Below are 18,458 nucleotides of genomic sequence, written 5' to 3' on the forward strand. Positions count from 1 at the left end.
AGCATTTTCACAATGGGACTATATCAAAGTCATCTCAGCAGAATCATGATTCATGGTGTCCTCATGATTCGTACCTGATTAAATTTGTGCCAAAGTATTAAAACAAATAATATTGCTGATAGATAACATTAATGATGCCGTTACCAATGACCTACCTGCCACGCAGCAGCTATGCTCTGTTGTCTCAGCCCTTCTAATCCATGACGTTCCAGTTCTCGCTGTTTGTACTTGTCGTACTGCCAGTAGCCCACATACCCACTGCCTGTTGCTACTAAAAAGTGCAAAGGACGGACACGAGTAATGGCTCCAAAAGAGATTGTTTGCAGAATCCGGTGATCTGCTTAGACCAAAAACAAAACCAAATCAGAATATTGGTGAGACTAACAGACATTTTATCATGATACATAAGGCACAGGTCTTTGTGCTAATATACTGAAACAAATTACACTACTTACAAATAAATAACAAATCACACCCAGTTACCAATTACCTACCTGCTATTCTACAGCCATGCTTTTGCTTTTGTCCTTCTATCCCACAAAATATACCTGTAAAATAATTATAGTTTATTGGGCTGGGCACGTGGCCAAGTGGTTAAGGCATTCGTCTAGTGATCTGAAGGTCGCTAGTTCGAGCCTCAGCTGTGGCAGCGTTTGTGTCCTTGAGCAAGGCATTTAACCACACATTGCTCTAGTGTCTGTGTAAGGAGTGGCGCCCCACACAGACTCCCAACCTGCGCCTTGTAAAGCATGAAAATGCCCGACGCAGGCCTCTCATGGTCTGAGTTGACTTTCCCTCCCTTATGACCTTCCTAATAAGGGTTACATCTGGGAAGAATAAATTAAACTGCAAAGCTCGTGAAGGGACAGATAACTACATATTTGTTTCTACTCTTGTAAGTTAACTGATATATCAATATATCATATTAATCATATTATATTCCAAAATGAATTTCTAGATAAAATATGTATTTAGAAGCATGTGTTTTCTTTGTTATGCCTAGATGGGTCCGGTAACTGGATGTACACTCAGTGACCACTTTCTCCTGCGCATAATAAAGTGGCCACTGAGTGTATGCTCACGGTCTTCTACACTTGTCGCCCATCCACTTCAAGGTTCGACATGTTGCACATTCAGCACATGACAGCTGTAACACAATTATTTAATAGTTGCCTTCTGACAGTTTCAACCAGTCTGGCCATTCTCCTCTACCCTCTCTCATTAACAATTCATCTTCATCCATAGAACTGCCACTCACTGTTTTTATTGTTTTTCACACTATTCTCTATAAACTCTAGAGAGTGTTGTACATGAAAATCCAGCTCAGCAGTTTCTGAGATACTCAAACCACCCCATCTGACACCAACATTCATTCCATGGTCAAAGTCACTTAGATCACATTTCTTCCCCATTCCAATGTTTGGTCTGAACAAAGTTTAAAGTAAACTTATCAAAGTGAATATACCATACATCACCATATACAATACTGAGATTCATTTTCTTGCGGACATACACAGTAAATCCAAGAAACATAATAGAATCAATGAAAGACTGCACCCAACAAGACGGACAAACAACCAATGTGCATAAGACAACAAACTCTGCAAATGCAAAACAAAGAAAAAAAAGATAGATATTTTATTGATCCCAAAGGAAATTACAGTGTCACAGTAGCATTACAAGTGCACAGATATACAAATATTAGAAGAGATAATGAAGAGAAACAACAGGTCCAAAGCAGATGTAGACAGCAAAGATGCATACATCAGGATGCTCTTTATTGACCACAGCTCTGCATTCAATATTATCATTCCCTCAAAACTAATCAATTATCTAGACCTTGGCCTAAATGCCTCTTTGTGCAACTGGATCCTTGATTTCCTCACTTGCAGACCCCAGTCAGTTCGGACTGACAACAACATCTCTTCCACAATCTCCATCAGCATAGGTGCACACAAGGCTATGTGCTTAGCCCCGTGCTATACTCACTTATGACAGTGTGGCTAAGCTCAATAACTTCAATTGCCCCATCACTGAAGTGTCCTCACAACTTATGGACGCATTTTCAAGGACTCTTCATCTCATGTTCTCAATATTTATTGCTTGTTTATTTATTTATTATTTTGTCTCTCCCACACCCCCTTTTTTCCTTTCTTTTTGTATTTGTACTGTTTGTTGGCTTTATAACACAGGTTGTCTGTCCGGTGGTGCTGTCTTTCATTGATTCGATTACGGATATTGGATTTTTTGAGTATGCCCACAAGAAAATGAATCTCAAGGTTGTGTATGGTGGCATATATTTACTTTGATAATAAATTTACTTTGAACTTTGATTTTTACACTCCATATAGTATCCACCTTGCTTCTCCATTTAAATTTCCACCTCACTCTTCCTCTGTGGTAACCTATCAATATGGAGAATTGGAGGAAAGAGGGGTAAACTGCAGCAGCATGAAACAGCAAGAGCCATGAGGGAAAAGACAATAGTTGAACCATAAATGAAAGATAATACGCTTATAAATGAGCATGATTGAATAAATATTCACTCATGTAAAGTCTAAAAGAAGGTGCCAAATGTGGGTATCCTATGTGCAGCATATACGTTTTTGATGAAGATAAATGATGTCCTCTGCACATACAATCCACATAATATACATCAGGTCCAAAGACTCTAGCAAATTTTTACAGATGTACCGTCAAGAGCATTCAGATTGGTTGCGTGACTGCCTGGTATGGAGATGCCAGTGCCCAGGACCTGAGAAATCTGCAGGGATTTGTAAACTCTGCCAGCTCCATCATGGGTACTCAACTTCCCACCAGAGGACATCTTCAAAAAGAAATACCTCCAAAAGATGGTATCTATCTTTAAGAACCCTAACCACCCAGGACATGATCTCTTCTCGTTACTACCATCAGGAAGACAGGAGGCTTCAGACACACACTCAACCTCTGAGGATCAGCTTCTTCCCCTCCGTCATCAGATTTCTGAACATCCATGAACCCTTGAACACTACCTCATTTTTGCTCTCTTTTTGTGTTACTTATTTATTTGTTATATTTCTTATCGTAATTTTTTAAATTACTTATTGCACCGTACCACTACTGCAAAGCCATATATTTCATGACATATCAGTAATAATAAATCTGATTCTGATTCAGGTCTCAAGAGTCTTAGATTCTTAAGAGTAATACAGCAAGGCAACAAACCTTTTGACCCAACTGGTCTTGCCAACCAAGATGCCCATAAGCCAAGTCTCAAGGAAAGTCTGCTTGGACTTGCAAAGCTTTTGTTCCAGATGGAGATCTTATGATTCAGGAGAAGATTCAGAATTGAATCCTCAGGCTGAGTAGTAATTTCATTTTGGTCAGTGGTTTGAGACAGAGTAACTTGCCAGTGAGTAGCAGTAATGAGAATTTAAAATATAGGTCAAATATGCCTTATCCAAAATTCCAAAATCCAAAAACCTCCAAAAACTTAAATTTTTTTCGAGCATTGACATGACATCACAAGTGGAAAATTCCACAAGGTGCTGGGAAGGTTCCCGGGTGATGTACAGGTCTCTGTACATCACAGACAGTTCTGAAAAAGTACCTCGCATACATAATGAACAGAAGTTAATGTAAAATAGAAAAAGATTGCATAGAGCAAAAAATGAAACTCTCAATCGTGCACAGAAAGAATGAATTCATCACTGTTGGAACAATCCTATGCCGCTTAAACGGTATACTTATGAAACAAGCAAGTATCTATCATTTCAAAGTGAAAATTGAAGGTAATTGTGAATATTCAGCAAGCTAGTTGCCGAAATTTATAAAAAGGCATGCCATTAAATTATTTAAAACTTTAAACATTTAAAAGATAAAACATATGCTGATCATGAAGCAGCAAAGAAACTCGTTGATGTTTGTGAAGATCTTTGCTAATGAAAACCTAACAATACTACAATACAAGTCTACAATACTGATTGTTTTTATACTTACATAAAACCTAAAAAAAGTAAAATACTGTAACCTTTTAATCAAAACACAACATTGTAGTTGGAGACTGAAAGCCTGTATTGCTCATTGTTGTTCAACAGCTGATTCAGGTAGTCTCCCGATGCTGCTGTGCTGCTTTTGTTACCCTGCACACATTATATTTTCATTATACAGGTCGACCTTCACTAATCTGGTACCATTGGGACCTGAGGAGTGCCGGATTAGTGAAAATGCCGAATTACAGAAGGATCATATTAAGCATAATCAGTGCCAGATTATCGAAGGAACCGGGTTACAGGTAATCGGATTAGTGAAGGTCGACTATATTAATGGTATATCATAATTTTTACTGTTAAGTATATATGTGTGAAGACTGCTTATCAATAGCACATAAATTCAGAGTCAGAAATGATGGCGATCCCAAGCTATCTCATTACATATTCCAAAATCTGAAGCACTTCCAGCTCTGACCATTTAGGATAAGGGGTACTCAATCTGTATAACAATGTAGGGCCCTAAACCATCATCCTTGTCTGGAAAGATACATGCTGTAGACTACAATGATTGTAGGAAGAACAGATAATTTGTTCACAGCATTGTGCAACAGGAAGCTATTCAAGATACAGTAGCGGATTAAGATAAGAATTTGATAATGATAAGATTCCGCGAGAAAAGGTATAGATTTTTTTTTAACAGTGGCATTACAAAGAATATTAAGTCCAGAGAAGATCTTGGATTAGAGGAAAAGATTTAGTTATTGAGCACTGTATAAACTAGGAACAAGGAACTGAGACCAAATTAATAAGGATCTCTAGATAACTATGCTAGTCACATGGAGAACCATCACAAGGTCAAGCAGATGAAAGAGTTGGCTGTAGGCCAGAAACAAGAGCCTTTTTTAATCTAATCCACGACTTCGGTATTGCTCTTAACTCTATCAATTATGGTAAACTTTAGTCTGAAATCACAAATACCTGGATGCTTTCAGTGCTTACTTTATTTCCGTCAACAAATCCAGAAGAGAATCTCTGCTTAAGATTCTTATGCACCGCACAAGATGACTCTCAGCCGGATTCCTACGAAGACTCAGTTTCCTTTTCCCTGACTTGCTTTATGAATTTATTTTAAGTTATTTTTGGCCAAGTTGGGACTTGCAGACTTTGCCATAGATGGAGTAAGAGGTGCTTCTTCCAATTCTGTGTGCTCCAGAACACATGGAGTCAATGCTCTTAATACTATCCTTAATGCTTGTACTCCATTTTGAGTGCTCATGGGCCAAAGATGTCTGAGGGTTAGTGGGAATGTTACACACTGTCAAGTCTACATCTTGAATCTTTTCCATTGTCCACCTCACAACCTCATGTATTCTAGATTCAGGCATCTAAACAATGTGACTCTAACTGTATCAACTGAATGTAATAAAAGCCTTCGTGGATGTTGGACAGGTTAAGTACACTGGCTTATTGATCCCACTAATAGATTTGAGGGCTTTGCAGAATTAGCATTAGTGGTACTCCACTCATGCTTTGACAAGACTGCTGAACAACCTATGCATGTTCCAGAAATATTCAGGAAGGCAGCAATTTTGCTGTCTGATACATCACAAGTTTTGTATCAAGTTTGAGGATCTGAGCGTCAAGCACTTTTTCTCCTTGACAGAAAAAGGCTGCACTGATCCACCTAAGTCTATGCTGAACTTTGCCATTGACAGATGCCTCCAGAGATATGGCAAGTGGTCAACGTTTACCTATATTGCTGGATGATTGTCAGAGTAGTTGAGCACCTATTTTGTAAACATTAGGTGCAAGGTCTATTCCCTTGTATGCTTCAGTGAACGAATCAATAACCTGAATCTAATTTCCAAATGTGTAAATATGCAAGCACTGTCTGCATACTGCAGCTTGAAGATAAAAATTGATCCTAGTGTGCAGGTTACAGAAGTTGAACAGTTTCCCACTGGTCACATAGATTTGCTCCTCTTGCGGGAAACTTGTCGCAGACAAGATGCAGCATTACCACTAGGGTGCACAAAAGAAGAATGCAGGCTTCATCTAACAATGTCCAACAACTAAACAGTGCCCTCAACAGGAAGTGTTTTGTATGGCTCTGCTTTAAATTAATAGGTAGTTTATTCCTGATCAAAGAATAATTTCTGATATCACTGAACCACACACAACTCCTGTGAAAGTGGAGCTAATCTTAAGAAATGGTGAACTCTTCCACCTACACTTTAGAACCACAATCACTTGAACCTCAGTAACTGAGCTGCACAGTGCCAGTGAGGACAGTTCAGAAGCTGAACTTCAAGCCACTGTTGACTTGTTCAGGGGACCATACAAGTGGATGGGTCTCACACAACATTCACAAGACATCTTCCTTTGTATAACACTGCTCAGACAATAAAAGGTCATGATACCCTAATTACTCACTAATCTCCAAGGCCTAGGCCTCAACACCTCCCTGTGCAAGTGGATCTTCAATTTCCTCACTTGTAGACAGACCCCAGTCTGTACAGATGGGTAACATCTCTTTCACAACCACCATCAGCACAGGTGCACCACAAGACTGCTCTACTCTACTTAGTCCCCTGCTCTACTCACTTTATACAGCATTGTGTACAGCACTAATGCAATATTTAAGTTTGCAGACTACACCACTGTCGTTTGCTGAATCAAAGATGGTTATGAATCAGCATAAAGGAGGGAGATTGAAAATCTGGTGAATGGTGCCACAACAACAACTCATGCAATGTCATCAAAGCACAACAGCTGATGAGTGACTAAAAGAGGAAGAAGCCAGGTAATTACAGGCCGGTGAGCCTGACATCAGTGGTAGGTAAATTATTGGAAGGTGTTCTGAGAGATCGGATATACAAGTATTTGGACAGCCACAGGCTGATTAAGGATAGTCAGCATGGTTTTGTGTGTGGTAGATCATGTTTAATGAATCTTGTAGAGTTTTTCGGGAGGTTACCAAGAAAGTAGATGAAGGAAAGGCTGTAGATGTTGTCTACATGGACTTTAGTAAGGCCTTTGACAAGGTCCCACATGGGAGATTAGTTCAGAAGGTTCAGACATTAGGTATCCATGGACAGGTTGTAAACTGGATTCGAAATTGGCTGTGTGGGAGAAGACAGAGAGTGGTAGTGAATGATTGCTTATCAGACTGGAGGCCTGTGACTAGTGGTGTGCCTCAAGGATCTGTGCTGGGACCATTTTTGTTTGTTGTCTATATTAATGATCTAGATAATAATAAGATAAATTGGATCAGTAAGTTTGCTGATGACACTAAGATTGGAGGCGTTGTGGACAGCGAGGAAGGCTTTCAAATCTTGCAGAGGGATCTGGACCAACTGGAAAAATGGGCCAGAAAATGGCAGATGGAATTTAATGAAGACAAGTGTGAGGTGTTGCGTTTTGGAAGGACAAATCACGGTAGGACATACACAGTAAATGGTAGGGCACCGAGGAGCACAGAGGAACAAAGAGATCTGGGAGTTCAGATACATAATTCCCTGAAAGCGGTGTCACAGGTAGACAGGGTTGTAAAGAAGGCTTTTGGCATCCGGGCATTCATAATCACAGTATTGAGTATAGGAGTCGGGATGTTATGGGGAGGTTGTATAAGACATTGGTGAGGCCAGATTTGGAGTATTGTGTACAGTTCTGGTCACCTAACTATAGGAAGGATATCAGTAAGATTGAAAGAGTGCAGAGAAGATTTACTAGGATGTTGCCAGGTCTTCAGGAGTTGAATTACAGGGAAGGACTGAACAGGTTAGGACTTTATTAGAAGAATGAGGGGAGATTTGATAGAGGTTTACAAAATTATCAGGGGTAGAGACAGAGTGAACGTGAATAAGCTCTTTCCACTTAGATTAGGAGAGATAAATACCAGAGGACATGGCTTTAGGGTGAAAGGGGAAAGGTTTAGGGGAAACTTCTTCACTCAGAGAGTGATGGGAGTGTGGAACGAGCAGCCATCTGACATGGTAAATGCAGGCTCACTCTTAAGTTTTAAGAATAAATTGGATAGGTACATGGATGGGAGAGGTCTGGAGGGTTATGGACTGGATGCAGGTCAATGGGACTAGCAGAATAATGTTTTGGCACAAACTAGAAGGGCCAAATGGCCTGTTTTCTGTGCTGTAGTGTTCTGTGGTTCTAAGCCAGAGGTCCATGAGCCAGTCCTCGTTAGGGGATCAGTAACTTTAAATTGCTTGGCATTATCATATCAGAGGATCTCTCCTGGGACCAGCAAGTAAATGCCATCACAAAGAAGCACTACAGTTCTTCTGCTATATAAGAAGTTTGCATAGATCTCCATGCCACCTAAGACGTTGACAAACATCCATAGGTGTGCAATGGAGATGTAAAGTGGAGCTATCTTAACTGGTTGCATCACGGCCTGGTATGGGAACACCAATGCCCACGAATAGAAAAGTCTACAAAAAGTGACGAATACAACTCAGTCCATCACAGACAAAGCCCTCCTCACCATTGCACACATTTACAAGAAGAGCTGCCACAAGAAGGCAGCACCCCTCATCAAGGATCCCCACCACCCAGGCCATGCTCTCTTCTCACTACAACCATCAGGTAGGAGGTACAGCAGCCTTAAGTTCCACGCCACCAGGATTAGGAACAGTTATTGCTCTACAACCGTCAGGCTCTTAAACCAGTATGGATAACTTTAATCACCTTGACAATGAACGGATTCTACAAACTTACAGACTCACTTTCAAGGACTCATGTTCTTGTTTTTTTCACTTGTACAATTTGTTTTCTTTTGCACATTGGTTGTTTGTCAGTCTTTATTTATGTATGGTTTTTCTTGTAAATGCCTGTAAAGAAAAATAATCCCAAGGTAGTATGTGGCTTTCATGGACCCCTTTTCATATCTTGACAACCACTACTCCACAAAGGTAGACATCAAAGATATTCACCAATTCTTTCAATGTACAGAGTCTTTAATCGATTGAAGAACAACCTGGCACAAAACTCAAGGTCTAGATGTCAGCAATGATCCTTGCCTTACTGTATGCACTGAAGACCCAAACTATCTACAGAGGGCACAAGATGATACAAAAGAGAAACCAAAGACATCTCTGCAAAATTCTATAAATTCACCAAGAGAAGGAAATAGACATCAGTGTTCTATTCCAGGCTGATATCCTGAGATTATATTTAATCAACTCTGTTAAGCTCGGTAGGAGGAGAAGGTGGCGGCGCGATGCAGCGCGCACAGCTCTCTGGTGAAACCATATCGTATTTGTAAGTAGGACGCCGTGCACAATTTTGATTTGATGAAGACAGACGTGAGAAGCACAGAGGAACATCTGGAGAAATTTCTGAAATGCCCGGTTCGCTGCAGCTGCTACTGTGCGATTGAGAATCTCCGGAGGGAAGGCCCCAAAATCCCCGGCTTTGCTGCTGCTAGTGACTGAGGCTGGGGTCGAAGCGTTCGGTGGAGATGGTGCTCGGTACTCGGTGTCGGGGCGGGGGGGGCTGATCGGAGCTCAGAGTTTTCAGATGACTCAGAGTCGGACTGTGGTTGGGCATGGCAGGGAGAGTTTTCTTCCTTCTCCCGTCTGTGTGACATGTGGGACTTTCAAGAGACTTTGAACTTTTTTACTGTGCCCATGGACTGTTCTACGTCAAGTTATGATATTGTTGCACTGTTGTTAACTATATGTTATAATTATGTGGTTTTTGTTAGTTTTTCAGTCTTGGTCTGTCCTGTGTTTCTGTGATATCACACTGGAGGAATATTGTATCATTTCTTAATGCATGCATTACTAAATGACAATAAAAGAGGACTGCATGTCCTCATAATCTAATCTAAGCAAGTCATGGCTAACCCGGAAATCCTGAAAGATATTTTATTCCAAGTTGTGTCATAGGAACTGACAACCATATCAAAATTGGAATAACTTTGCCCTTGACATAGAAGTAACATAAACTGAACAGTTACCCATTCATCACACTGGTTAGTTTCTCCATTGTGGGAAATATTGCAGGCAAGATGCAGCTTATCACTCGGGGGCACATGGAAATGATTCAGGCTTTATCTACAATGCCCAATAACAAAAGTGTGCTTAAGCAGAACTGATTGGTGGTTTGAAAATAAATTACACAGCTGTCCATCCGGGGGGGGTAGTCTTGTACTCTCAGTCGCTTCACGCCACAGAAACCGGCATAAGCACCGGCCTGATGGGCCACAAGGCTCGGGACAGACTTCAACTTTAACATTTAATTTAACAAATAAGTTAACCCCATAATTTCAGCATTCCTGATCAAAGAATATTTTTGTACTATCCAGATGGATCATGGCTTGGTGTGCCAACTGCTCTGTCTAAAACGCAAGACATTAAGAAAGAGGATGTGCTGGAGCTTTTGTAAAGTATCAAGTTGGATAAGTCACTGGGACCAGATGATATATACCCCAGGCCACTGTGGGAGGCGAGGGAGTAGATTGCTGAGCCTCTGGCAATGATCTTTGCATCATTAATGGGGATGGGAGAGGATCTGGAGGATTGGAGGGTTGCAAATTTTGTTCCCTTATTCAAGAAAGGGAGTAGAGATAGCCCAAGAAATTATAGACCAGTGAGTCTTACTTCAGTGGTTGGTAAGTTGATGGAGAAGATCCTGAGAGGCAGGATTTATGAAAATTTGGAAAGGCATAGCATGACTAGGAATAGTCAGCATGGCATTGTCAAAGGCAGGTCATGCCGGACCAGCCTGACTGAATTTTTTGAGGATGTGACTAAACACATTGATGAAGGTAGAGTAGTAGATGGAGTGTATATGGATTTCAGCAAGGCACTTGATAAGGTACCCCATGCCAGACTTATTGAGAAAGTAAGGAGGCACGGGATCCAAGGGGACATTGCTTTGTGAATCCAGGATTGGCTTGCCCACAGAAGGCAAAGAGTGGTTGTAGATGGGTCATATTCTGCATGGAGGTTGGTGACCAGTGATGTGCCTCAGGAATCTGTTCTGGGATCCCTTCTCTTCATGATTTTTATAAATGACCTGGATGAGGAAGTGGAAGGATGGGTTAGTAAATTTGCTGATGACACAAAGGTTGGGGTGTTGTGGATAGCGTGGAGGACTGTCAGGGATTACAGCACAACATCGATAGGATGCAAAACTGGGCCGAGAAGTAGTAGATGGAGTTCAACCCAGATAAATGTGAGGTGTTTCATTTTGGGAGGTCAAGTATGATGGCAGAATATAGTATTAATGGTAAGACTCTTGGCAGTGTGGAGGATCAGAAGGATCTTGGGGACTGAGTCCATAGGACACTCAAAGCTGCGGGACTTCCGCCTGCAGCTCAATGGAGTAATACATAAATTTTGTAGCTGCCTTTAATTCCTCCTTTTCCCCAGTTTAAATGTTGAATTTTTAACTTTTATTTCTCGGATCTTAGAGGGGAATAGTTGTCATTATGTCATATCCTTTAAGAAGTGGAAAGTAGCTCTTTGAATCCAGCAATGGAAAGGGAAAAACTTTGAAAGCAAAATCAGAAGATATGCCTGCCTGGGCTGAGCGTTTGGAACGTGCGTTGATGGTTCTCGACAACAAAATAGACAGTAACATTTCTGAGTTGAAGTCGTTCCAACAGAGTTTTCAGACTATAGAGGAAAATATTATTTCCTTGAATACTGAGTTAAAAGAATCGAAATGTCAGATTGTGGATACTTCAACCCGCTTGGAACAGGCTTAACACAAAATTGTCAATTTAGAGGCGAAGTCTTGTCGGATTAACATTCCAATTGTTGGACTGAAGGAAGATCCTGAGAGTGTTTGATGTGAGCATGAATGCCTTTTTACTAGAATATCTGTTGAAGATCAACAAATTCTTGATACTCCTTTTACTGAAAGAGAAATTCAGAAAGCTATTTTTTCAATGCAATCTGGTAAAACTCCTGGACTGGATGGATTTTCTGTAGGATTTTATAAAAAATTTGAAAATTTGCTTACTCCCTATATGTTGGAAATGCTTAAAGGTTCTTTTTTGTTAGGAGAGTTACCTTTCACATTTTATGAAGCTTCTATCTCTTTAATTTTTAAGGAAGATAAAGACCCTACTGATTGCGCTTCATATAGACCTATCTCATTATTAAATGTGGATGCTAAAATCCTTTCAAAAATAATGGCTAATCCGTTGGAGAATGTACTAGCTAAAATTATTTCTCAGGACCAAACAGGTTTTATAAAAGGCCGTTATTCCTTTTCTAATACAGGTTTCCCCCACCATCCGAAGGTAGAGTGTTCCTATGAAATGATTCATAAGCCGGAATGTCGTAAAGCGAAGAAGCAATTACCATTTATTTATATGGGAAAATTTTGTGAGCGTTCGCAGACCCAAAAATAACCTACCAAATCATGCCAAATAACACATAAAACCTAAAATACCAGTAACGTATAGTAAAAGCAGGAATGATATGATAAATACACAGCCTATATAAAGTAGAAATACTTTTCCACAATCATTGCCTGAACTGTTCTCCGTAGCGAAAATCTCACGCAAGCGCCGTCGACAAAAACACGGCGCAAGCGCTCTCCAGTAACCTTTAAGCTATGAAGCTGCCAAATCATACCAAATAACACGTCAAAATACACAGCCGATATAAAGTAGAAATAATGTACGTAGTGTAGTATCACTTACCGGAATTGGGACAGCACCGAGCACACCGATGATGGTGTGTTAGGCCGAGTCATCGGAGATTGGGGTGGTGCAGTGGCCCCCACCCTCCAGGCCACCGACCGATACCGATTCGCGAAGCATGCAGGGGGTCCAGTGGTAGCCGGGACGCATCCAGCACATCTTTAAGAAAAAAGCCAAAATAAACAAGTTGATTAATTAGGTGTCACCCGGCACATAATTGTCAGCCCAGATCAGAGGCGATGCAATCGGCAATCAGCACTGATCTGGGCTGACAATTACGTGCTGGGCGGCACCTAATTAATTAGCATGTTTATTTCGGCTTTTTTCTTAAAGATGTGTTGTGTGCCTCCCGGCTACTGCTGCATTCTCCGTGAATTAGTATGTGTCCGTGGCCTGGGGGCTGGGGTGGTGGGACACTGGGGTGTCATCTCATCGTCGATCAGGGCAGGCAGGTCATCTTCTTCTATCTCTGCCTGCTTCGATGTCGAAAGTTGAGGTTTGTCGTCTGCTGTGGCTGATGTGGAAGGCTTGCTTGACTGCTGAGCCTCGCACATATTTCTATCATACAGTTCTTCGTAAGGACTGAAACTATCTTGCAATATGCCCAAACCGATGTACCCTTTCAAAATTGAAGTCGTACTTTATCATTACTCATTCAGTTTCAATTGTTATCCTTTCCTCTTCCAATTGCATCAGCTCTTCATGTATCAGTTCTTGGTCATGTGATGCCAAAACCTCTTCAATATCATCTTCGTCAACTTCCACACTCACTTTGTCCTTCCTTCGTTCACCACGATCAAAACGCTTAATTATGTCTAGTTTTACGTTAAGTGTAACACCCTTATGAGCTCTTTTCGGCTTTTCCGATACCTTGGAACTCATCTTGCTAACGGCTGCCCACAGGCATGTGTTAAAGCAATGCCGGCTAGAATGCAGTTCCGAATCCCGGGGAGAGCGGCTGCTCGGGGCGCTGCTTTTCTTCGTAACAGTGAAAACACCTTCTGTTAGCGAAAACAGGGTACTAATGTAGGTCTTTTGTAACAGTGAGGTTTCGTAAAGCGAACGTTCGAAAAGCGGGGGACACCTGTACTCGGAGACTGTTAAATGTTATATACTCATCCCTCTCGAAGACTCCCTAATGTGTTGTTTCTCTTGATGCTGAAAAGGCATTTGATAGAGTTGAATGGAAATACTTATTTAACGTTTTAGAGAAATTTAACTTTGGTACTAATTTTAATATGTGGATTAGAATGATTTATAAAAGCCCTATTGCCACTGTTATTACTAATAAATGCAGATTCCCCTTTTTTCGACTTTCGCGGGGTACGAGACAAGAATGTCCGTTAAGTCCTTAGTTATTTAATTTGGTGCTGGAACCTTTGGCTATTGCACTTCGTGAAGCTAAAGATATTCAAGGGATTTCCATAGATGGGACTATTCATAAGATTTCCCTTTATGCTGATGATCTCTTAGTTTATGTTTCGAGTCCTAAAGAATCTATTCCTAGTTTATTGAAATTATTAAATTAATTTGGAAAGTTTTCAGGATATAAATTAAACCTGCACAAAAGTGAATTATTTCCTTTAAATGATTCCGCTTCTATATATAATGACATCCCTTTTAAAGTTACGGATTCTTTTAAATATTTAGGTATTATCATCACTAAAAATTATGGAGACCTTTATAGGGTTAATTTAGTTCCCTTAGTGGAGTTTATGAAGCAATTATTTTCTAGATGGAATCCACTTACACTTTCGTTAGTCGGTCAAATTCATGCAGTTAAAATGATGATTTAACCAAAATTTTTATGTGTATTTCAAAATATTCCTATTTTTCTAACTAAGCAGTTTTTTGATCAGGTTGATTCTATTATTTCATCTTCTGTTTGGAATAATAAAAGACCAAGAATTGGAAAATATCATTTACAAAAATTAAAAAAGGATGGAGGTCTTGCTTTGCCTAATTTAAGAATGTATTATTGGGCGGTTAATACACGTTATCCGTGTTCTTGATTATATTGGACCGATAAAAATGAACGACCACCATGGGTTGATCTGGAATTGAAAGCTGTGAAACAATTTTACTCAACTTCATTATTAAGAGCTGCTTTACCTCTACAACTAGCCAAAATTTCTATTCTAAATATATACCCTATGATTAAGCAGTCATTATGAATTTGGTATCAGTTTCGTAAGTTTTTTAATCTTAAAAAATTTAACGTTCTTAGTTTAGTTTACCGAAACTATTTATTTAACCTTCACTTAGTGATCCTACCTTTTCTCTTTGGAGGAATAGAGGAATTTATTCCTTTATGGATCTGTTTCAAGAAGGCCGCTTGATATCCTTTGAGAAATTAGTAACTAAATATTCTCTCTCATACTCACATTTTTTGCAATATCTTCAGGTCAGACATTTCTTATAAGAATATTTAAGCAATTTTCCATATATACAAGATTCTGACCTGTTAGACATCATTTTAGAAATGAACCCTTCAGTGAAAGGTTTCATTGAGAAAATTTATAATTTACTATTACAACAGGATAATTATTCTTTACTTAAGATTAAGCAAGATTGGGAAAGAGAGCTTAACATGACCTTGATAACAGGATTGGTTGCGAATTTTGAAGTTGGTTAACTCTCTTCGATTTGTGCCAGTCACTCTCTAATTCAATTTAAAATTGTACATCATTATTATTTGACAAAGGAGAGACTGTCTAAAATATTTCGTAATGTTAATAGTCAGTGTGATAGATGTAAAACTAAGACAGCTACATTGACACATATGTTTTGGTCGTGTTCAGTATTGAAGCAGTTTTGGAAATCTATTTTTTCTACAATTTCTAAAGTTTTAAAAATTAATTTACAACCTAATAAATTGACAGCTTTGTTCGGTATAATCCCTCAATATATTCACAGTGTTTCTATATCAGACCAATATGTAATTGCATTTGTCACACTATTGGCCAGAAGGGCTATTTTATTAAAATGGAAAGATGCTTCTGCTCCCACTTTGATACAATGGTTTTCCCAGGTGATGTTATGTCTTAGTTTGGAGAAAATCAGAAGTTGAACTTTTGATCCCCGATTTGACTTTGAGAAAAGGTGGGGCTCTTTTGCCCGCTACTATCATTTGATTTGAGTTAATTAAGATGGTTCCCTTCTGATTCTTGGGTGAATGGATTTGGTTGGCGGATTGATGTCTTTTTTTTATGGAACCTTGTATGGCGTCCAGCTCCAGGTTTGTGCTCCAAATGTTTTTTTTTGTTTTAGTTAGTAGGGGATTTTTTTCCGTCTTTTTTTTTCCAAAAAAAAATAGCTTTAACATTTTGTTTTTTTCTTATTATTATTGATATATTGTTTAACTTGGTTGATAGTTTAACTCTTATTGTACATATTATGTTGACTTGATTACTTCTATTTTTTTTGTTGTTGATTTTCAATAATAATTAATATAAAATTTAAAAAGAAAACAAAAGTTGCTGCGCAGGTTGACTGTGTGGTTAAGAAGGCATATGGTGCATTGGCCTTCGTCAACCTTGGGACTGAGTTCAAGAGCCAAGAGGTAATATTATAGGACCCTGGTCAGACCCCATTTGGAGTACTGTACTCAGTTCTGGTCACCTCACTACAGGAACGATGTGGAAACTATAGAAATGGTACAGAGATTTACAAGGATGTTGCCTGGATTGTGGAGTATGCCTTATGAGAATAGGTTGAGTGAACTTGGCCTTTTCTCCTTGGAGTGGTGGAGGATGAAAAGTGACCTGATAGAGCTGTATAAGATGATGAGAGGCATTGATCATGTGGATAGTCAGAGGCTTTTTCCCAGGGCTGAAATGGCTAACATGAAAGGGCACAGTTTTAAGATGTTTGGAAGTAGGTACAGAGGAGATATCAGGGGTAAGTTTTTTTATGCAGAGAGTGGTGAGTGCATGGAATGGGCTGCCAGCGACAGTGGTGGAGGCAGACACAATTGGGTCTTCTAAGAGACTCCTGGATAGGTACATGGAGCTTAGAAAAATTGAGGGCTATGTGTAACCCTAAGTAATTTCTAGTACCTGTTCGCACAGCATTGTTGGTCAAAGGCCTGTATTGTGCTGTAGGTTTTCTATGTTTCTGTGTAAGAGTGTCTGGCCTCTGCAGATGGAGCTGACTCGTGAGAGCAAAGATGTGTACAAGTAACTTAAAACTGAAAATGCTGGAAACACTTAAACAGGAGAGGCAGTTTCAGAAAAAAAAGAATTTAAGTTTAAATACCGGAGGATTGGAGGGAGGCGAATGTTGTTCCCTTGTTCAAAAAAGGTAGTAGGGATAGTCCGGGTAATTATAGACCAGTGAGCCTTACGTCTGTGGTGGGAAAGCTGTTGGAAAAGATTCTTAGAGATAGGATCTATAGGCATTTAGAGAATCATGGTCTGATCAGGGACAGTCAGCATGGCTTTGTGAAAGGCAGATCGTGTCTAACAAGCCTGATAGAGTTCTTTGAGGAGGTGACCAGGCATATAGATGAAGGCAGTGCAGTGGATGTGATCTATATGGATTTTAGTAAGGCATTTGACAAGGTTCCACACGGTAGACTTATTCAGAAAGTTAGAAGGCATGGGATCCAGGGAAGTTTGGCCAGGTGGATTCAGAATTGGCTTGCCTGCAGAAGGCAGAGGGTGGTGGTGGAGGGAGTACATTCGGATTGGAGGATTGTGACTAGTGGTGTCCCACAAGGATCTGTTCTGGGACCTCTACTTTTCGTGATTTTTATTAACGACCTGGATGTGGGGGTAGAAGGGTGGGTTGGCAAGTTTGCAGACGACACAAAGGTTGGTGGTGTTGTAGATAGTGTAGAGGATTGTCAAAGATTGCAGAGAGACATTGATAGGATGCAGAAGTGGGCTGAGAAGTGGCAGATGGAGTTCAACCCAGAGAAGTGTGAGGTGGTACACTTTGGAAGGACAAACTCCAAGGCAGAGTACAAAGTAAATGGCAGGATACTTGATAGTGTGGAGGAGCAGAGGGATCTCGGGTTACATGTCCACAGATCCCTGAAAGTTGCCTCACAGGTGGATAGGGTAGTTAAGAAAGCTTATGGGGTGTTAGCTTTCATAAGTCGAGGGATAGAGTTTAAGAGTCACGATGTAATGATGCAGCTCTATAAAACTCTGGTTAGGCCACACTTGGAGTACTGTGTTCAGTTCTGGTCACCTCACTATAGGAAGGATGTGGAAGCATTGGAAAGGGTACAGAGGAGATTTACCAGGATGCTGCCTGGTTTAGAAAGTATGCATTATGATCAGAGATTAAGGGAGCTAGGGCTTTACTCTTTGGAGAGAAGGAGGATGAGAGGAGACATGATAGAGGTGTACAAGATAATAAGAGGAATAGATAGAGTGGATAGCCAGCGCCTCTTCCCCAGGGCACCACTGCTCAATACAAGAGGACATGGCTTTAAGGTAAGGGGTGGGAAGTTCAAGGGGGATATTAGAGGAAGGTTTTTTACTCAGAGAGTGGTTGGTGCGTGGAATGCACTGCCTGATTCAGTGGTGGAGGCAGATACACTGGTGAAGTTTAAGAGACTACTAGACAGGTATATGGAGGAATCTAAGGCGGGGGCTTATATGGGAGGCAGGGTTTGAGGGTTGGCACAACATTGTACTGTACTGTGCTGTACTGTTCTATGTTCTTAAGTGAAATGGTTCTTAACTCTGGAAAATTAATTTTAATTTCATAGCATTTTCTGTTTTTATTTCAGATTTCCAGCAAATTGTAGTTGTTAAGCTGCAATTTTCAATTATGGTCACTGACTCCCTGCTCCC

The 18,458-nt window shown here is 40.2% G+C and overlaps 1 protein-coding gene across 3 annotated transcripts in view; it reads right to left on the reverse strand.

Annotated features, from left to right (window-relative positions):
• pisd (phosphatidylserine decarboxylase) overlaps positions 1 to 18,458 on the reverse strand; it is a 182,894-nt gene that overhangs the window by 113,296 nt on the left and 51,140 nt on the right. The window contains exon 3 of one of the 3 annotated variants that reach the window (XM_072243234.1): positions 156 to 340. In XM_072243234.1, coding sequence (XP_072099335.1) covers positions 156 to 340 — 185 coding nt within the window. Of the gene's footprint in view, positions 1 to 155; positions 341 to 18,458 lie in introns of those variants that run through there. The other 2 variants (XM_072243236.1, XM_072243238.1) reach the window with 2 other exon arrangements.

Source organism: Mobula birostris, chromosome 25 (genome assembly GCF_030028105.1).
Source record: "Mobula birostris isolate sMobBir1 chromosome 25, sMobBir1.hap1, whole genome shotgun sequence".
Taxonomy (NCBI): Eukaryota; Metazoa; Chordata; class Chondrichthyes; order Myliobatiformes; family Myliobatidae; genus Mobula; species Mobula birostris.